Genomic DNA, 16,028 nt, shown 5'->3' on the forward strand with positions numbered 1-16,028 from the left:
GAGGTGAGCCGTAATTCCACAGAGTACCCTACTTCAGCGCTCAAGTGAACCCAGTCTACCCTTTAGATATGGTAACTTCCAGCCTAAAGAAACTACACGGAAAGAAAGAATAAATAAAGGACATGAAAATAAATGTTCAGATCAATTTAAAATGAGACAAGTGTCCAAATGATCATCCTAGTTTCTTTAAACAATGTGAATCTCAAGGAAAATAAAATAGAAGACCACCCCAAATTAAAATGGAACTCTTAAACCTTGAAAAACCAAACATCTACAAAATTTTGGGTGGAACCATTGAGAAAACAAGAGTATGGAAATTAGATAATCTTATAAAATTATTATTAATCTTACTTGTGATATAATAATACAAAATTAATACCACATAATAAGTATGTATAATATTTTATATTTATATAACTTGTAATATGTTTATAATATAATAACCTTATTATATTTGAATATAAATTACATTTATAACAATACATTTTTATATTGTATTTTTAATGCAATAAACTCATTTGTTTATGAAGTTCAGTAGATAGTAATTATATCACAGATGTAGAAATTGTGGGTTGAAATAACTCTTTCAACACAGCTAAAACATATGAGAGTCAGAAGGGAAACTTGGTAGTCAATTTCCAGAGTCTAAATTCTCTCGCATAAGCTCATGTGACTGTAAATTTCAAGAACCTTCCCACAGGCTAAGAAAGGTGCCTCCCTTAGTGGATAAAAATTTCTATCAATCCTAGTAACTTGAGTGGCTGAGGCAGGAAGATCACAAGTTCAAAGCCAGGCTCAACAACTTACTGAGGCTCTAAGCAACTCAGTGAGACCCTGTCTCTAAATAAAATACACAAAAGGGCTAGGGATGTGGCTCAGTGGTTAAGTGCCCCTGGGTTCAATCTCTGGTACCAAAACAAACATTTAACAAAATGGTTTCTTTCAAATCACCATGAGCTCTTCTGCTTTTTGCATCCAATAGCATCACACTTCTTTTTCCAAGCACAAACTAAATAAGCACTATGAGGCAGGAAGTGTACAAATTTCTCATGCTCCTTGGAGTAGAGAAATATATTCAGGCAATTTCTTTGACAGTCATAACATCTTTGTAGTAGCTGCTTCTCTTCAAAGTCAGATTCTGATCAACCAGCTATTTGTGCATATATATTTTACCATCAACACAATCCTTTGTATATTGCTTGTGGACTTGGGTTCATTGTGTTAAAATCCAGAGACATTAAGGAATTAACATCAGTTATTATTTAACAAGCACTTAATGAAAGCCTCCTATGTATCAGGTTCTGCTCTAAATCCTAATGACAGGGCAGTAGACAAGGACAAGATAGACAAAATCCCTGTTCTCTCAGAGTTTATTATCATTTTTTTAGGAATTGTTTAGATTTTTTCTGTACAAGGCCAAACAGTAAATATCTTAAGCTTGACAGGCCTTAGTGTATCTAGTATATCTACTCAAGTCTGCTATTTTATCAAGAAAGTAACCACAGGCGACATATAACTAGATGAGTGTTGCTATGTTCAATAAAACTTTATTTAGAAAAAGAAATAGCCAGCCAAACACAAATTGTAAGCCATAGCTTACTGAGACTTCTCCTAGTGGCTTATCAAATACGTTTCCAGTCATTGTAGAAAATTAATAACCAGGGTATTTTCTTCGGATAACCACCTAGCTAATTTATTTTACCACCATTTTGTTTAGCTAAATGTTTATTTAACTAATTCCCTCATCGAGTTAGAGGTTCAACTGGGAGAGTTGCCCTTTGAGAGTAGATATGAGACCAGATCTGTTTTTGCCCAGAGATTCATGCTCATTCAACAAACTGTGAACTGCCTGAAATTTCTAATTGTGGTCCAACACCAGGTAGGATAATTTGTGCCTTCTGAGCAGCAGATGATAAAAGGGGATTAGACATTCAGAAAATTTATTAGGGAAAATACCTGTGAGGGAAAATTGGGAATCAGACAAAGGAGGCTAGGAGAGCCTTCAGCCTGGAATGCAGGTCTAACCACAGAGAACAGAGTAAAGGAAGGAAGGTCCTGTGGAAGTCACAGCCCCGCGGGCAGCTGTGAGAAAGTTCAGCAAGGGCAATGTCATGTGTCAGCAGAGTCCTACAGCTCCCAGGAGCAAAACTAAGTATCCCTGCCACAGTGACTCATTGCCTGGAAGTGGCCACTGGGAATTGTGGTCTGTGTACCAGCACAGTGATGGATTTCAAAGCACAGCAGCTGGGGCCACTGGTCAATGACACCCACCCCAGTAGAATGGAAAGGTACAGTTTTATGGCTGTGAAGAAAAGCTCCACAGCTAATTAATTTGACAAAAAGTTAAGAAAGGATTTAAAAATGTTTTGCCACACTAACTCAAACTCACTGACTACAAGGACCGCTTTATTTGCTGCTGTTGTCTTTGTAGGAACTATTAAAAACATCTTGCATCGAGGAACTACTCAAAATATATTTTCAAGTTTGATTCAGTTCTAACACTACAGTGACCCTATAAATGACTAGAGGTGGGAGGAAACTTAGCCTGTATGTCTACGGAACTTTCCCATAGTTAACACAGCTGGAGAGTGGCATGGAGAGCACAAGGTCCTGGGGTTTCATATGATGAGGTCCCTGGCACATGGCATAAGGGTACTAGTAGGTGGAACCATCATTGTCATCGGCAGGGTGGCAGCAGCATCTTTGTCATTCGGAGGAGGTATCCAGGGATGCTATTAAGTCTGCATTACCTTTTGCTTTATCAGATTTCCATCTTACCCTCTTCTTGGACCCATTTGCTGTTCTGTCACCTTAAAGAAAGAACGGAACTACAGGAGAGAGTCCGCATTGAGAAAGAGCTAGCAAAGCATGCAGATTCTGATGACAGATGGACAGACTTCAAGTTCTTGCTCTAAATTTCAGCATTCTTTCATCCAGGGCAAGTTGCTTCACATCTCTGTGTTTTGGTTTCCTCATCTTTAAAGAAGACGGTACGTTAGTCAGCTTTTCATCACAGTGATCAAAATACCTGACAAGAACAACTTCGAGGAGGAAAGATTTATTTTGGCTCATGGCGTCAGAGGTTCTGTCCATGGTTTGCCTATTGGCAAACGGCAAGTCAGAAAAGCCATAGTGGAAGTGTTTGGGGAAGGGTGTGGCAGGGAAAAGATGCTGGGCTCATAACAGCCAGGGAACAGAGAGACCGAAAGGGGCCAGAGACAGATATAGTGACCTACTTCTTCCAGCCATGCCCCACCTGCCTCTTATTTTCACCACCTCCCTGTACGTCCATTAAAATTATCAATCTATCAAATGGATTATTCCATTAAGGAAGCCACAGCCCTCATAAATGATCTTTTCACCTCCAAACATTGCTGCATTGTCCGACACATGAGTTTTGGGTGACATTCCAGATCTAAACCTTAATAAAGGATACTGTTATGTACCCCACAGGATATATTATTATTTTTAAATAGTGAACATATGTAAAATCACTTAAGGCAGAATTAGTTAGAGGTGAATTTTAGTGGGATTTGTCTGAGAGTTTCCCAAACTGAAATGCGCTTGAAATGGGCTTGGGGAAGAAGTGAGAAACAGAATTATATACCAGGGAGGGACATAAGTAATTCCTGAAATTAACACCTTCATTATTGCAAACTTGAAAAGAGTAACTTGAAGGAGAAGAGATATTGGTATAAACTGACAATAGAGTAAGCATATATTCAGCCAGACTAATGATGAAGGAAAGGTTTTGGTGTTGGTTTTCCATTCTCATCACCATGGCCAAAAAGGTTACTTAGATGTGTTCATTTTTGATCCTGGTTTTTTTTTTTTTTTTTCTGATCATGATGCTTATCAAACACAGAATCTTTTTTTATTATTATTGTTACTATCTTTTTATTTCAATTAGGTATATGTGGTAACAAAATGCTTTTGATTCATTGTACACATAACAGTACGAATTTACATTTCTATGGTTGTACATTATGTAGCGTCATACCATATGTGCAGTCATACATGTACCTAAGGTAATAATGTCCATCTCATTGCACCATCTTTCCTACTCCCATGCCCCCTCCCCACCCCACCCGTCCCTTTGCCCCATCAAAGTTCCTCCATTTTTCCCATGTCCCCCCCATTATGGATCAGCCTCCACTTATCAGAGAGAACATTCAGCCTTTGGTTTGGGAGATTGGCTTGCTTTACTTAGGATGATATTCTCCAACTCCATCCATTTACCTGCAAATGCCATAATTATATTCTCTTTTAATGCTGAGTAATATCCCATTGTGTATATATAGCACAGTTTCTTTATCCATTCATCTATAAAACCATGGCTGTACCACCTTTGTTTAAGTTGTAAATGTAGAAGGTCAGTAGAAGACTAGAAAGAAATAAGTTACTAAACTTTATAACATTATCATGTGAAAGCCAGGGCACTAAAATTTATTGGAAAGCCACTGCCATAGTTCTTGAGATAATTGAGGACCTGTAGTCAGTCTTAGGAAAAGCAACACATACCAAGCCAAGTTAGGGAAACACAGGAGCAAAACCAACTGAGGTTACCTGGTTAGCACAGAAGGATGTTTTGGTTTATAAGTGCTTATTCTAAATTAATACAAGTTATTGTCGTTAAAAAGTAATTCAGGATTCCTTTTGTAAACTTGGCCCTGCCTCAGGAATCCAGTAGTAAGATCTCTCAACAGAACATGTCGTAATGCAATAATTCCAATACACATGATGACATGACATGGGTATATGTTTACTTAGAAAAGGTTTAAAACATCACAGCTACAAATAGCATGAACAACTAAAAGACATTAAAATGAAGATGAAATGAACACATGGATTTCTCTTCATAAATTAGGACAAAGTTTAATCAATTGCCCCATTGTTATTTTTGATGGATTTGTGATTTTTGAGATTTTCAGGATTTGGCTATCTTAAAATCATCCGTGATATATCTAATAAGATTTAATTGGCTTTTCATGATAACTTTAGCTGTTCCACTAAGAAGTGTTCATTATTTTTTCTTAGGTTTTTCTGTACTATTTTTCATAAAGTCCTTATCTTCTGCTCTTAGACACAGAACATGTTATTATCTTTTAAAACCTTATATCACATACAACTTTACAGGTTAGAGATTGAAACGCTAACAATAGGATCCCATCCCTGCCACAACTCCAACTCCTAAGTGGCAGGAGAATAAAAAAAACTTAAGATGAGGGCTTGGGGGAATGGAAAAATGCAACAAACCCCTGTCATGTGTGTCATTAGAGTTATAACAAATATATAAAAAAGTGAAGTGTGCAGTCAAATAGGGTTTATTACATATTTCCATTTCTGAACATATGAAAACGTTTTGGAGGAGATAGCATTTTATAATAATAATAAGAAAAAAAATATGGTCACATTATTTTATACCATAAGTTGTCAAAGCATATAGATCACCACACTTACTGTGACAATAAAAGATTAAGTCATGTAATTTTTTTATTACAATGTGGTTTTTCCTCCCTCCATTTCCCCATAGTTAGCTGATGATACTGTGCAACAAAAATATTTTCTGAAAGCTATGTGACTTATTTCTCTAAACAAATTGGACATTTAAGTTCTATTTGATTAGTTAATTATTAGTATCAAGAGGGATAGAAAAGAGATGAGAACATGAGAGTTTGAGCCCTGAATTCTATTCACTAGCTGTATCTGTGGGAGAAATCAATCAAACTCGCTGATTTGCCTGTTCTAAATGGTTTTAACAAGTATCCTTTGTGCATGGAGTGTTGTTTGTGTCATACGATCTCTATCCATACAAATGATCATGATCTTTCAATGTATGATGTGATCCCACTAACCCAGACAAAATAAAAAGAAATAAGGTTGCACCTTATTGTTTGCATTTATTTACTTCAATTTCATTCAAAAATCAACTATGATTGATACAGAATCAGCCCCTGAGTTTCAGAATGATAACTGGAATAGCTATTTCCATGTTTCAGAGGCACCAAGAGATTATTTTCTAGTCATTAAAAATGTATTTGCCCTTTGCTGTAAACTGTAAGTTTGGTTTTGTGGCAGTAATAATTAAAAGCATCCTTTGGTTTTACTGATTTGTACTCAAATAAATATGTCATTGACCCTAATGGGAGGCTATATCTGTAAATATATATACACTCCTGATCAGTTCATTTGAGGTTTTCCTTTCAATCCAATAAATGCATAAAACCTCTTCAGGTGCCATTACAGCTAGAGAAGCATTACCAGTGTTAAATGAGACAGTTCCTAAAAGCATATCAAAGGCACTGATTTGTCTGAAATGGTTAGTTTGTTCCACTCGTATCCTATCACAATTGGTAGCTGCAGTGTTTATTTGAACTTAAACACTGATTAGGTCTTTTACTATCCCTGTTATTGCAAGCCCACACAAAGCTAAATATACCAATCCTCATTAAGTCCAAAGAAACATGCATAGCATGTCAAGCAGTCATTGTTGTTATTACCAATAAACAAAAATGCATATGCTTCTCCAATCTCTGTGCTGAAATGTGCTCTGTGTTTACGGAGCAAGCTAAAGGATAGGGAGGTTAAAAAAAAAGAAAAAAAGAAAAAAAAAAAAACCCTCTCGATGAGTGTGTGGACTCCAGCCCTGGGTATGTACCTGGGTCTCAACATCTGTCAGCTTTCTGGTCTGCTCTGCAGTCTGAGTCAGGAGGCTGGTTCCTATCTCGAGCATGGTGGCTGTGTGGTTCTGAACTGCATTCTGCTGTATCTGGGCCATCTCCGACTTCATATTTTCCACAATGTAATTCTCAAGCTGCAAGAGATAAAGGACAAAGTATACTAGATTATAAGCAAAGTCTCCCAGTCGGGGCATGTAATATTTACAATGACAAAACAAGACACAGCTGGCAAACTGGCCATCTGGCAAGGATGTTCTGTGTCTCTGGGAGCTGGAGAAAAAGGAAGCAGAGCACACAGGAATCCAATTGCTAACAAACTCCTAATATACTGATACATATAAATAATAATCACAATCATAATGGAAGTATGCACTTGAACTGTGATTTCCTATTATTGACATGATCTCATTTAACCCTCACAGCAAAGATGTAAACTAGGCCCAACAAGCCTCCTTATTCTTTTTATTTTATAGCTGAGGAAACCAAATCAGAGAGGGAAAGGGATGGATGAACCCCAGGTCACCCAGATTAGCAAATAGTTGCAGTCTAAATCTTAGTGCTCTGGTCTTCTAGTTATACCATGCTGACCACTCATCTCAGAGAAATTCAGTCTTCCCCTTCCATTTTTGTAATGATAAATAAAATATCCTACTTCCCTGGGGAAATGGACAAGGAGAGGGAGGAAAGTATATTCCCAAAATGAAAGCCTTTAAGGAATATTAAAACATAGGCAAGGATGTGTCGAATGAGCTGCAGATCCCTAGAGTGAGCTATAAGCATTTTCTGTGCTCTTTTGCAAGCTCAAAAATAGGCACTGAAAGTGTAGCCCATAAAGCAGCATTTGCCCTACTTGCCTGGGGTAAAATTGGTTCCTTTATGATGCCATCTAAGAGTACACTGAAGTTGTAAAATAAATGGTACCACAGGGGCCAAAGGAATGATTAAGTGAATTACTACAAGGGATCTTGTTAGGCACCTGGGAGAATAAAGCTAAGCACATGCAGGGTTTGAAAAATGCAGAAGTCTGTATCTCCCTGTCAGTACACTTCACTCTCCCCCACCACTGCATGGCGACTGCATTTTATTACCAAATTACACATATGGAGAAATTGCATCCCAGAGAAGTCAGGTCCAAGGCCACACACCACAAAAACAGCCAGACTTGGACTTGAGTGCCGAAGTCCTTAACTCATACCAACACTTTTTACCACTCGATAGCTCTGCCAAGTCGTGCATAGTGAGCCGGGTTCCAAATCATTAACAGCTACGTGATTTTTTACTGATTTAGTGAACCATAATACATCCACTATTTTATAATCCATAGTAACATTATTATCATGTAATAAATACAGTCTAAATGTAAATTCCCCTTCGCGAAATTTTGGCAGTTCACTTTCTAACATCATCTCTCGCTTACTTCTATTTATCAAATATGAATCTGCCCCAACCTAACAAAAATGGAAGCTTTGTATGAAGCTCATATTGTGATACAAAATTGATCAGAAGAAATATCTGAAAATTATCTTAACAAAATGGAAGATCTCTAAACCAAACCTTGACTTCATTCCAATTGAATGAACATACTTAAGCAACATGAGAAGGGTAGAAGAATGAAGGTCGGTCAGAGTAGTAAACATCTATCATTTAGATTCCACATCCCTGTATTCTTTTTCCTAGCGACATCCCTTAACATATTTAAGGGAAATTATCATTTTTTCTTTTTTCAAAGCAGATGCTTTGGGTAGAGTTGATCCACTCCAACTTTAGAAGGGGGTACATATTTAAGTCTGGAAAAACACAATGTTCTACTCTTACTTAGCAAGTGTGGGTTGTCCAGGAATGGAAAGATATTGTAAGCAAGGCCATTAAATCTTGGTTCTGGCATTTTGTCAAACTAGTTTACACAAGAACTTCCTCTTCCTCTGTGGTTAATAGCTGATAACATAGATGCCTGACGATGCCCAATTTTGCCACCATAAAAACTAAAGCAAGCCTAAGAATGAAGACAATCCAGAAAAAAAAATAATAATGAGAAATAGATGATAGATAGTGACCCAGGTTTGATACAGATAACAGGATATCTTTCAAGCACCTGCATCCAGCCATGATGTTTCTAGTCAGGTCTTCCCTTGGACGTGGAGTTGTCAATTGTGTAATCTAAATCTTCCCTGAACCGCCAAGTCTTGCTTTTCCTTCAGTCAAATTTATTTATGTCTTCAACACTGACAAACCAAAAGAATTTTGACTGCTGTATTCAATAGCTGCTTAGCAAAAGAAGCCTTAGGCAGCTAGACATTCGCTGTATGTTCCTTGCTTATTCAGAGAATTTAGGGCTATTTATGAATATGTATATCCTAAGAAATGGTAGACAAGTTTCCATTAAGAAGATGAACCCTGCCATTTACAGTAGACAGTTATCAATTACATTGTTCTGCAGCAGGACAGCTAAGCACTGTCCTTTAATAAATAAAAATGTCACAGTGAATTTAACCTCACATATCCACATGTTACAGCTGCTTTACAGATGAAACAGGCTTAGAAACCACTAAACAACTTGCTCAACAAGAAGCAGGAACTCAACCCCCAAGTTCAAAACCCACTTTCTTAACAACTGACCTACTTAGCCAAGCATCACCTAATTGTGCATTTTATTACATAGCTCCTAACTTTCAGTGTTTGCTAAAACTACACAGGAGCACGTGAGGAGATGTTCAGAATGCATTCAGAGGTACCTACCACATGCTATACGTTTTTAAGGGCATATACTAGGATAGCATATATTTAGGACAGCTTTCCAAAATAACTCTGATTCAGCCAAAGGATAAATGCTTTTCAAAATGTGGATCATAGAACAACTTCCTATACAAGAACTGTTTGTGAAATGAGCAGTTTTTTGCCAGAATGTAAATTAGCAGGGTTGCTAAGCACATTTCACCTGATCCATATATATAAACAAGGTTTTTTCAATGAAGACAACAATGTTCAATTTACATCCTAGTGCAACCTTCCTGTTTTGTTCACAAAAGGATAAAACTTCTTTAGCACTTATTTAGACCATCAGACTTAACAGTGATGTGTCAGATTTCCTGCTGAAAATAAAATTTCAAAATTATAATTTGATTTTTATGCAGATTTCCCTCCTTAGAAAGAATCTGCTAATCAGTGCACTCCAATGCATAATTTACTTGACAATTATACATCAATTTTTATGCAGTCAGTTAGCAGGAGTCAGTTGCCAGAGGTCAACATGTTCTGGGTATAAAAACAATCATAAGTCCCCAGCTTCCCAGAGGACACCCTCTGGCATAAGGTGACTACAGCAAGCAACAGTTGCTTTTCAATCCTTGTGACCTGTCAGCTGTTGACCATTCAGTACCACTGCGCTTTTCTTTATAACTATAAAAGTAAAATAAGCAAAGGAAAATAGCTGTTTCATGTACACATTGATCAAACCACAAAGAGCTTCCCAGTTCTGCTAACCCTGTTGTGGAAATAAAGTAGGTCTACAACCAATCCTAAAATTCTCATTGAAGCTGCCATGAATATAACTCTAGTTAATTATTTTTTAATCAAATGGGGCTGCTTTCTCTAGGAGTACCTGCCTTTTAATGCAAAAGGTAATGGCACACTTAAGTAGCAAGAGAACCAGATGTAGTTGATTTAAAGGCTGAGCGGGGAGGCAGAAGTCAAATATACAATGTGTGATTAATAAGGAGGGTTACTTTCATCTTATCTCTAGACATTCCTCTGTAGATGTATAACTGTGAAACCCAACTTGATGTACCATACCAGCCAGGTTCAGGAAAGATTTGTAACAAATTTGATTGTATTTGTGTATTCCCTAGTGGTTTAAAAAAATATGTTTGCTGAAAATACGGCTACCTCAAACATCTAATAGGTGTATTTTAAGCTTAGAGCATTGCTGACCATAAGAGCTGAGGAGTTAGAAAGTGGGAGGCTTTGAAGTTGAATCATAAAATTTTTTGACAATATTGCTCTGCTCAGTGTCTCACTCCAGAGTTTTATAAGGTATTGGCTAAAGACTCAGAAGGAGATGTAGCATATGGTTTTAAATGAGATGAAATGATGATTTTTAAGAAAGGAGGTAGCATCACCTCTGTGAAGTGACTGGCTGTTTGCAAAGAGCTTTCCTACACATAATCTGACTTGATGCTCCCTCTCTAGATCTACAAAGGGAGTACTGAGACCATTATAGTTCAAGAATCAGAGGTCTTATATAACTTGAGATCATGTCTCAGGACATGGTTCCTGCTCTGTTGTTGGACTGGTTGACTGGTGCGTTAGCTGAATAATTGGGTGATTTAATTTGTAATCAGCTCTTGAGAATTCATCTACTTATTCCTTTGAGAGAAACAGGCAATGTCAGAAGGTGATCAACTTCACTCTTCTGCGCTACACAGGTGGATGGGAAGTCAGATGAAGGGCCCAGGCCCAGGCATGTGGAGAGTTCACTCTGCTGCACTATTAATACAAAGAATCCTTTTTTTTTTTTTTAAGTTGTCTTAAGAGGACATTTTTCTTAGCAATGTAAGTTTATTTGTTTCTTATAAACCAGCACAAAATGTAACAAAGGGAGTGAGGACACACTACGCCTCTACACTACGCCTCTACTAAGGCTAAATGTGTACCAGGATTTGCAAATATGTAGTTTGTTGAATCGTTACAACAATCTAGGCGCTGTAAATATTAACTTCTTCATTTCACTAATATGGAAATGGAGACTCAGAGAAGGTAAGTCAATTGTCTAAGATCCCACAGCAAGTGGGTGGCGGAGCTGGTATGTGCTTTGAAAGAGGCCAGATTGCCGAGCAAGTTGTACTTCATCCAAAAAAGAAAATCACCAGTAAAATACCAGCAAACTGCCACCAATATTACAGGCTGATTCTGACAGCAGACAGTATTCAGACAGAATATGAAAAGTGAAAGTGATAGAAACAATAAGGTGAAATTGTTTCAAAGATAATGTTTAAGTTGTTTAGACATTTGTACACTGATGGATGACATAATATCCTGCAAAATGTTTTAGGTAGTGAGAAAGCAAATATCCCAATGACTATGTGACAAGCAATATTATAAAATAGAAAAAAGAGTTTCTAAGAAATCAAGATTATCAATCATTTGTAGTTCACTCCTAAATCACTTGTCTCTTGTCTTTTGCTGAATGACTACTAGAGAATAACAAAAAAGAGTTTGGGGGAGCTCTCTTACTAGGTTCTCAAAATCCTTTGTGTTTCATGTTCATTGATCAAGACTGTCAGACTATGACATGGCCTGCAGGTAAAATATATTCTCTGTCACTTCACTCCAAGAGAATACTTCAAGGAATCTCTCAAACCAGAGCATGTCTGAATACACAAAGAATATAATTTCTCCATGTAATTCTTAAGAAAATAACATTTTAAACCCTATAAAAATTGACAAAGGCATTGTTGACTTAAAATATGTCATAGATTAAGTGGACCCTCACTGAATGTTGGTGCATATGGTATTACTCAGGTATGGCAAAATCACCATGAAATAAAGTAAAAGGTTAAATATGGAAAAACAATAAAAAGGTAAAACAATGCAAAAAATGCCTTACATGTTGATGGTTTTATCTAATATCATTGTTTCATAAATCAGTAGTAATATTGAGAATGCAACTCTACCTGGGTTTATGACCTTATAAAAAGAGATGGCTGAGGCCAAGTACATTATTTGCAGGAATTTCTATTCTTAGATCTCCAATATACTGTTTCTTTTACCAAATGGAAAAGTACCAGTGTCTTTTTAGACAATAGATCTAGTTAGCTAACATTTGAAACAGTTTCAGAGCTGGTGTCCATGAAATGGATCTCATTTCTCTTTTTGGTACCTGAAGCCATTAGTAGGAGAGAGAGAGCTAAAAGAGATATTCAAAGTTATAAATGCCAAGAATTTCATTTTATAGACATAGTGATTGAGGTTCAGAGAGGTTATAGAAAGCAAGGTGAAACAGCTAATTAATGCCAGATGCCAGGCTGTGACCACTCAGAGTGTGGAAACTCAGACTCACAGCAGCAGGCTGAGCCAACGGAAAGCTGCCAATACTATTGGCCAGCCTTGCATTTCTTATCCAATTCCCTGGTTCCTGCTACTTGCTTAATTTCTACTGGCTCCTGATTTGGAGATCCCCTTTCACAATACCAGTTCATGCTTCCAGTTTTAGGGACCCAGTTTTCCCTCTCTGGACTCTGCTTACTAGCATTAATGCCTCTAGCTGCCCCTCAGTCATTGAGTTTCAGAAACCCCTTGATTTCATTCTTTTTTCATATGCATCACTCCAACAAGTGGCAAAAAGCATGACCAAACTCCTAAGTTATTCCAGGCTTTCTACACTCCATGTAGGCTCAGTGTAATCTAGGCATGCATGTGAGAAATGCACACTGTGACCTGAACCTGGTGCCAGATACTACAAGATCAAGACATTTTGAGTTTACTAGGAAATAGCTGTGCACCAATGGATGGATCATCTTACTAGAGTAGGTGAATGTGATGGAGTATAACTCCAACTGTCTATATTTCTTTCCATATTCTTCTCTCTGCTGAATAGGGAAACACAATTACCGATGTTAAAAATGTGAGCAGATATTGGTTTTATCACCTACATACGCTTCCCAGCAACACCTCTACTGAAGCACAAGGAGAAACTGTGAAGGGCATTCCAGAATTTCCTAGATGAACAAACTCCCTTGCAATCATTTTTCTTGGCCATGACTCTTTCAAGATGACATTTTTGTGGCTGCTGAAAGTTGCCAGAGTCATACGCAGTGCCCTAGAGCTGGGCAAAGACCCAGAAAAGTCATACTCTCTTTGTATAAACAAATGAAAGGTTGCCAGTGCCAAAACATATTTTACTAGCCTGGCATCTCTCTTCTATATCCACCTTCTCACACCAGGAAAGTGTAACCATCATGAACTCTTAAGAACATTTCTTTCTGTTCAGTTTTTCTCTTTGCATAATTTTAAAGGTGGATGATATAGGAAAAGTATATTCAGCCAGGAGTCAGGATATAGATAATGCAGGAATAATCATAGATTTACACCATGAACTTGAGTAAATCATTTACATAAGGTTGGTCTAAGGTCTTCATCCATGAAATAAAAGAGACTGGGTTAGATTATTTCTAAGAACTCTTGAAGCTTTCAAATTCCTTGATTTGAAACTGCCTTTATTGAGTAATATAGGCTATAAGATTTAAATCTTAATTTTTTATAGAAAATTGAAATACGAACATATATAACATACATATCCTTAGTGGTGGTAAGGAAACACTGATACCAAAAACACAATAGAAAAGTCCTGGCTCAAGTCTCTAAAGCAGGCACATCTGTTTTAAGAAAAAGAGTTAGCATCTGTGAATCGCTTCATTCCCAGGCACCATTCTGTCAAAAATATATTCTTCATCTTTCTTCAGTCTTTTTTCCATGTTTCTTTTCTCCATGAATACCACCACTGCCACCTATACATTCATCCAAGTCATAGGGAGTCATCTTGACAATTCTTCTCCTTCCCTTCCTGCATCCAATCAACACCAGATCGGGTCGCTTCTACTTCTTGACATTTGCTTAGGTCTCTTACTCTGCCTTTCCCCATCTTTCAACCATATTCCTTTATCCTCACAGCCAATGACTAAGGTCAGACTCATAACTTTTCTTTCTGGATTTGTTAATGGCCCCATAACTGGTCTCCTGACTCCTGCCTTGCTCCCTCCAATCCCTCATCCATAACCTAGCTAGAGGGATGTATCTAAAATATAAACTTGGCCTTCTTAGTCCATTTTTAAAACTTTTCCAGTGGTTTCCACTACCTGGGCTTCAAGACACAACCCCTTAATTAGCATAGAAGATTCTTGGCAATCTGTACTCTGATTCTCTACTCCGTGCTCTAGAAACACCAAATTCCCAAGTTATTTGTATTTAGTCAAACACGAATTATTTTATTTTGCTCAATACTCATTTTGTACATGACTTTGCTCTGATGAAAATGTTTCTTGCCCACCTTATTCTCCCTTTTCTGGGGCTAAGTTCTATTTTTAAAAACTTAGTTCAAGCTTCCTCCTGTCAGAAGCCTTTTATGAATCCTCTCTCTGCAATGCCTTTCCTCTGTATTCTAGAACATCCTGTGCCTCTTTTATTTATTTTTTCTTCTTTTATAACCGCATTGCCTATCAATTCAGTCCACCATTAGTTCCTTTAGGGTGAACACTGTCCATTCAACTTGGCACCCCCTCCTTCATGGAAAATCTAACTAAGCTTCTCCAGAGACCCCTACCATAACTGTTCTTAGACTACCACCAAGAACTTCTGCAACAGGGTTTACAGGCCTGAGGTGTACTGCAGAGGCAGGATGCAATAAGAAATACTCACCTGAGGCCTCCTTAGAGGCCTTTGCATTTCAGATCCTGTGGAGCAAGCAGACAGGAGGGAAGAGGAGGAGAACTCTCCCTGTCCTGGCCCTTGATCTTGTATCCAGACCCAGGTTCCACTGTTCTGGAAAAAGCTGCTTTTATGTGAACTTCTACAGACTGCGAGCCTCTGAGCCCCTCCCACTACACACTGGGTGTAAAGTTCTAAAGCTTTCTGAACTCGGGGTTCAGAGGGGTGATTTGATAGAGGCGAAAAGCCCCCCTTTGAACCTGACTGCAGCCAGTAAACCTACTTCCTGCTGTTCCTTGGTGTCGAGCCTGGTCTCTCCTACTTCACTATCACTGCCTGGCACATAGTGGGTCCTCAATACAAACTAGATAAATAAACTAATGCATAAAGTAGTACGTTTTTACATGAAAATACCAATAATCTCCAATTGATTTTATAAATAAGAAATATCATAATAGCACTTATTACCAATCCCCTCTTGAATGGCAATGAGACTGTATAAATGGTACAAAAGTACCTAGGCCTAAATCAAGTATCCTCACATTTTGGATCATATAATGTCATTGTCTTACTGTGATCTTCTCCATTTCTCTTCTCAATCATCTCAATGTAGAGAAAGTCTTTAAGTGAAATTCAGGGAAAACATGCAAAACTAACTGTGTAGTAGTCACTGCACCATACAGAAAAAGCAAAAGAATGAATGGAACTCAACCCTGTTTGTCAAAACTATTTATAACGTAAGCATCTTGCATTTGGACTGAAGGTACAAATGTCCATCCTGCCTCATGGGATAGGATTAAAGAAGGAACCACCCTCTAAATGAAGGACTGAAGGAAGTCTTCCCAGAGGCAGTCCCAAATGTGTATGGAAGAGAGGACAAACATTTCTTATGTCTCCCTTAATATCAAAAAATTTAGGCCTGGGAAACTT

General features: G+C 37.7%; 1 protein-coding gene across 3 annotated transcripts in view; it reads right to left on the bottom strand.

Annotated features, from left to right (window-relative positions):
* Angpt1 (angiopoietin 1) overlaps positions 1-16,028 on the bottom strand; it is a 225,511-nt gene that overhangs the window by 91,507 nt on the left and 117,976 nt on the right. For all 3 annotated transcript variants that reach the window (XM_076835897.2, XM_076835896.2, XM_076835898.1), the window contains exon 2: positions 6,659-6,814. In XM_076835897.2, coding sequence (XP_076692012.1) covers positions 6,659-6,814 — 156 coding nt within the window. The remainder of the gene's footprint in view (positions 1-6,658; positions 6,815-16,028) is intronic.

Source organism: Callospermophilus lateralis, chromosome 16 (assembly GCF_048772815.1).
Source record: "Callospermophilus lateralis isolate mCalLat2 chromosome 16, mCalLat2.hap1, whole genome shotgun sequence".
Classification (NCBI taxonomy): Eukaryota; Metazoa; Chordata; class Mammalia; order Rodentia; family Sciuridae; genus Callospermophilus; species Callospermophilus lateralis.